This window comes from Halyomorpha halys, unplaced genomic scaffold, assembly GCF_000696795.3.
Source record: "Halyomorpha halys isolate HHAL.00 unplaced genomic scaffold, Hhal_1.1 Scaffold237.1, whole genome shotgun sequence".
NCBI lineage: Eukaryota > Metazoa > Arthropoda > Insecta > Hemiptera > Pentatomidae > Halyomorpha > Halyomorpha halys.
This window is the reverse complement of record NW_027112495.1, coordinates 218,013-224,033: the sequence shown is the minus strand read 5'-3', so window position 1 is coordinate 224,033 and position 6,021 is coordinate 218,013. Positions and strand designations below refer to the sequence as shown.

The 6,021-nt window shown below is 30.5% G+C and overlaps 1 protein-coding gene across 6 annotated transcripts in view; it reads right to left on the bottom strand.

Annotated features, from left to right (window-relative positions):
* Positions 1 to 6,021, bottom strand: part of LOC106679968 (KICSTOR complex protein SZT2) — a 240,391-nt gene that overhangs the window by 111,318 nt on the left and 123,052 nt on the right. For all 6 annotated transcript variants that reach the window (XM_067050326.1, XM_067050330.1, XM_067050327.1 and 3 more), the window contains one exon: positions 3,192 to 3,989. In XM_067050326.1, the coding sequence (XP_066906427.1) occupies positions 3,192 to 3,989 (798 nt within the window). The remainder of the gene's footprint in view (positions 1 to 3,191; positions 3,990 to 6,021) is intronic.

Here is a 6,021-nt window from a genome sequence, read left to right as displayed (position 1 = left end):
TGTCAATACAATAGACCTCCTCGAAGCAGGTGAAGTCTTTTCTTTCAAGGAACTTCATCAATTCTTCTTTGACCCTGTGGTGCCGGCGTGTTATAAGGAGGGAGTTGTTGGGGCATTTTCCCAGCACATGCGCTGGTGTTTCAGACTCTCTGCCGCATTTGCGACACATGACAATGAACAAAGTAGAAAGTAGTTGATTAATAACAATAGAAGTAGGTAGAGTAGATTGATAACAATAGAAGATAAAATATAAGATTATAGGATATAATATTTAGTCCAACTATATATTTCTACAATTTTCTGACTTCTCGTTCTCATAGATTTTTATTTCACACAATTTATGTAATTTCACTCTTTAATGTTAAAGTGAGACGTAAAAATTCATTTTTATTGTATACATGTTGCTCTGTGGCAAACTGTGAATTGGAAAACTCTTTCCAATTTAACGACAAGACTGATAGGTGAAGAAAGATGCTCTACAAATGCTACTGAGGAAAAAGACATTCCTATTGCGTTTAAAACTCAGTTAAAAACAAATTGGAGAACTACTTCTGACAAGAGGAAATGTTTTTCTTGCTCTAAAGAAGGACATATGAGTAAAGACTGCCCAACCAAGAAAAAACTCTGTGGTATGTGTAAAAAAACAAACCACCTAGAGGAGGACTGTTTCTTTCGTAAGAACAAAAGATCAGCAGTTTCTTTCCTTGCTGAAAGCTAAAGTAAATCATCATCTGAATGGATCTTAGATTCAGGTTCTACTAGGCATATGACCAACAATATAAGTATATTGTCGCAGACACAACCTATTGATGCTGAGGTAGCTATTGCTAAAAACTGTGCATCCATGACAGCCAAAATGGTTTTTGGTTTTGGGGCTTTTGTGTAAAAAGTGACAAGTGTGAACTGAAAGATGCGATGTACATACCAGATCTCACTAGAGATTTGTTGTATGTGGATAAAATAACAAAGAACAAAGGATCTGTGACTTTTGCTAAAAACAAAGTAAAAATTGTAAAGAATGATACTGTGATTGTTGGAAATAGATCTTCTGAGGAATTTTATGTAATGAACTTGAAGATTGAATCAGATGTGAAAACTTATGCTACTAATGTACCTGAAACCAAAAAAGAAATAAAAAGACACTGAAACATCTGTGTTTGTTAAAGACTATATAGTTGGTGTTAGTGAAAAATCCAGTGGTGAATACAAAGTGTCTGAACCATTAGCTTATATTGAAGAACATGAAGTTACTAAAAGAACATTTAAAAATGAATTTAATCTAGATTCAGATTCGGATGATGAAAGTGGTGATGCAATGATGGAAATAAAAGTAAAAAATGAAAAGGCTATAGAAGAGGATAATGCAAATTTATCTAAAGATGAATGAGAACTGGAAAAACAAGCTGATGCAGGAGACCGAAACAATTTGAGATTTGAAACAGAAGAGAAAATCTACAAATAAAGAGGTATCCTAACAGACTTGAAGCATCATTAAGGTGCACAGATGATTCTAGAGAAAAGGAAAAGACAGATATTGTGCAAGGAAAGGCTAAGCAAAATGAAGATATCAAGAAGAAGCAGAAAAAGAAACTTGGTGAGATTGGAGAAAGGGTGCACAAATTAAAAGCTTTAAATGGTGACCAAGAAATTTCGTCAAAGATGAAGAAGTATGTGAATAAATGTGGAATTGTGAAGCAGATAATTTAGGAGGAATAAGTAAGAAATATACTGGTACTAAAAAGAAGAAGAGACCCAGAAATAAAAGGGGGTTTAGTGATCCCACGAATACTGTTAAACCTGGTGAATATTATAAGTCTGACTGTGAAAAGTAAAGATGTAGTCGGAAGACGAAAAGTTCAAATCATGTATAAAAGGACAGAAGACCAGTTGGAGATGTTTGAACCAGGGATTCAGTGAAGTGATTGTGAAACATTAAATAAAAAAATTGTAACTTAAAAGTTTTTTTATTGTTTTTTCTGTGCAAAAAACTAATATTGTAATTATTTTGTTAATGTATGCAAAATATTGTAAAATGAAAATTCTGCTAATCCTGTTTTTGTAAGAAAAATTATGTAAAACTAAATTTGATAAAAAAAAATGAATACTTAAGAGGGTGTGTTAAAGTGAAATGTAAAAATTCATTTTTAATGTATACATGTTGCTCTGTGGCAAACTGTGAATATATCGATCATTGAGCTCAAACCGTTATGCAACAGTTTTGTAACAGTCAGTTGGTAGTTGCCAGCAAGGCTTTGTTGTGTTGTTTGTTCTCATTACAGTAAAAACGTTTTATGTTATTTAACCATAACTAATAAAACAGTAAAAACATTTTATTAGTGTCTACCACCCCCACTTTCAACATTTAAACTTTATTTTGATTTCATTTCTTCTTCCTTATTTTATCTTAACCATCTTTCTTGGCAGTTACAGTTTCCGGTCGATCTAACATATTTTTTTGCCTGCTCTCGATCAGCGAAGATGAAATTCATCACTCTAGTCAGAAACTCTGATGGAGCTTGTAAGCCTTCCTCTTGTTTATAATATTTCTTTCTTTCTTCATATCCTATTCTCCATATTTCTTCTCCCTTGCTCCTCCTTTTTAATTTTTTTTCCCCAGACACTATACTTTTTTTAGCTTAATTTTTTTTTTAATCATCTATATAACTGTCTTGCCCACTGTATCATATATTTAATTTTTCTTTTATACATTTCATATGTTGATTTAAATTGCTTTCATTATTTTAGGCACTACTTACATATCTTATTATGTTAAGTCCATTACTCATCATTTAATTTTTCTTTGGCACCTTTCATTATGTTTATTTCTTCGACATTTTCTGTTTTTTAATTTTTCATAATTTATTTTGTATAATTCTTACTGATTCTTAAAAAAATAGATAGAGAACAATTATATAAACAAACAAATTCTGCCAATACCTCCCAGAGTTTACATACTAAAGTACATACTGTTAAACTGAGCACAGCATACTAAAGAAACTTGGTAAATAATTCAACTCTGTTAAGTAAAATGAATATTTTTAGTTTAATTAAAACTGATTATGTTTTGATAGGTATTAATACTTATGTTTAATACACAACTTCAGTATTATAAGTCCAATAAAAAAAATTTTCAAAGATGCTATTGATTAAAAATACATTAAATTATAAATACTGCTTGTTCAAACTTATACCTGGAGTTGTATCTGTTTCTGATTTTGCAAATAATGGATTTTCACTTTGAAGGCCTTTTTCACTTTTATTAGTTCTATCTTGATATATATCAGGTCTCCTCTCAAAGCTTGTTTTAAAAATAAGTGCATCAACTAAATTTGTTAAAGGACAATCATATATATAAATTGGTAGGGTTAAAGCACCCAAGACGGAATTATGAGAAATTTTTAGATCATCACTTTCATCATATGATTTTTTCAAGAAAGGCCAGGGTTTGATCCTGGCACCAACTGAACTTGTTCTAGTCCTTCTAAAATCCAACTTGGAAACTTCTGACTGTTTCTTCATAGGATCCCAAGAACTGGAACGAAGGCGAAAAGGATTATCTAAAATTTTATTGGTTTCTTTCATACCAGAGACAGATTCAAATACTAAATCATCTTCACTTTGTTCAGTTTCCAAAATACTTTTACTAGAAGATTTTGAACTACTATTCTGCAGTTTTTCTGAGTCCATAACATTTCTTGGGTGAAATGGCTCTGCTTCTGGGTTTAAATTTGATTGAAGAACAAGTTTATTTGTTTTTTGATCTTCTCCACTACTTGATCCATCAACAGGTTTATAAACCTTTGGTTCATTTTTAAGCATAAGCATTTTAAGATCATGAAAGGAAGCTGGTATGAATGTTAAAACACAATGTGTAGAGGCCATACTTTTGACAAAACATCTCCACTTAGGAATTTGAGGCCTGTTTTTCTTATTAAACCAGATAGGTATCTTTGCAGACTTTTTAGTATTTTTGGTATCATCAGAAGAACCTATAAAAAAATTAATATCAATGCTAAGAATCAGAAATACAGAATAAAAACATACATATTTCTCCAATTTCCTAACTTTTTTTTTATGATTTATTTATTGTTATTTACAACTATATAAATATATATACATATATATATATATATATATATAACAAGTAAATTTGTTGTTAGTGATAAAATGACATCATAAAAAAGTGGAGAATCTACCGATTGTTATAACTGCAATAACATTTCTAGAGGAGAAGAACTTGAGGCCATCTTCTTTTCAGACGCCTAGGAGGATTATTAGGCAATGAAGAAGCCAGGTTAGAAAAAAATAGATGAGGGTGGTTGGGAAGTTTATCATGGAAGGATTGGTATCAGGTTCTGGCCATATCGGCAACATATGGAACATTGAGGTCCTGATAGATGACATGATTTGTGACAAAGTTAGGAGCATTAAGGATTTTGGACTGTAAGAATTGGATTCGGGAGGAATTCGATGGTGTAGTGGAGCCCCAAAGCTAAACTCTGTAAGTCCAGGTAGCCCTTATTATAGTCATTGAGGTCAGTCTTTTTTAATGGATTGGAAGTTAGACCATTTGTCTAGCAAATGTTGTAATAGTCGGAATCAATGAGCATTTTCCTCTGTTTTCAGTCTTGTATGATTCCATGTCAGTCGTTTGTCCAGATGTAGTCATAAGTAACGGATCTGTTCGACTAGAATAAGTGGGGTATTGTTAAAGGATACTGTGGGGCAGAAGGTCATGGGCTTACAATGAAGGGTAAATGTGATTTGGTGGGATTCATTGAAATTTATTTTAATCCTTCAGTTTTGTTACCATTCAAGGGGTGGTGATCTGGGATTGGAAGGTTAGGAATACAATGTAAGGATCATTATTCACTGAGAATGGATATGTGTCATCAGCATATCTGGTGAGGATAGTGTTAGCATGGGTTGGGATGTCAGCTGTAAAAACTGTCCTAACATTTAATACTTATAAAGTAAACAAAGTTTCCATGTTTTTCTCTACTAGACACTAATAGACTATATATTAGTAGGCAATAGTACAAGTACCTACCAACATATAATTGTAATTACTAATTTCTTATTACTACTTGTATTGTAGTTGATTTAATTTTTACAATTTTGCTCATCAGCCTATTTTGTGGCAATAATTTATCTTTATCTTACTACTCATACAAGTAATTTCAAATAATATCATCATTGTAATGTTTATTAAATTTAATATAAAATTATTTCATTTAGTATACATAATAACAGTATTTGAAGGTTCCAAAAAATTTGGAATTCCCAGGAATGGTAAATCTCCCTGAATTTCTAAATAAACCAATAAAAACATGAAATTGATAATTTTGGAAAACAGGTAGTTTTCCTGAAATTTTTTTTGAAAAAAAAAAGGAGTTAGTTAAAAAAATTTTACAGATTAAATTATCATGATACAAGCAGTAATGAGAAATTAATAATTACAATTTTGTGTTGGTAAGTACTTATATTCTTTTCATTTTATTTTAAACAGAAATAATTGGATTTTTTTCCAACTTAAATATTCTTGTAAGCATCATAAAATTATTTTTTATAATATATATGTGTATATAGTTGGCCGTAAAAATTGAAATATAAGAAGATGGTCAGGGTTTCAGTCAAAAGTGAAACAAAAATAGTTTGCAACTATTTATTTTCCGACGTTTCGCCCCACTTTGCGGGGCTTCATCAGGGCTAAAAAGATACAAAATGATACAATGATAAGAATAAAAATACAAAGATAAGATACAATGATAAGAATAAAAATACAAAGATAAGATACAATGATAAGAATAAAAATACAAAGATAAGATACAATGATAAGAATAAAAACAAGTAACAATGGCAAGAGTAAAAATTTCTTTATAAAAATACGTAAAATATAAAGCTAAAAAAGAACAGGAGATGTACAAAAAACAAAAACAATTCAGGGAAAAAAAAAAATATATATAGAGATAAAATAAACGTCATGAAAGAATAATAAAAATAAAAATAAATAAATAATTG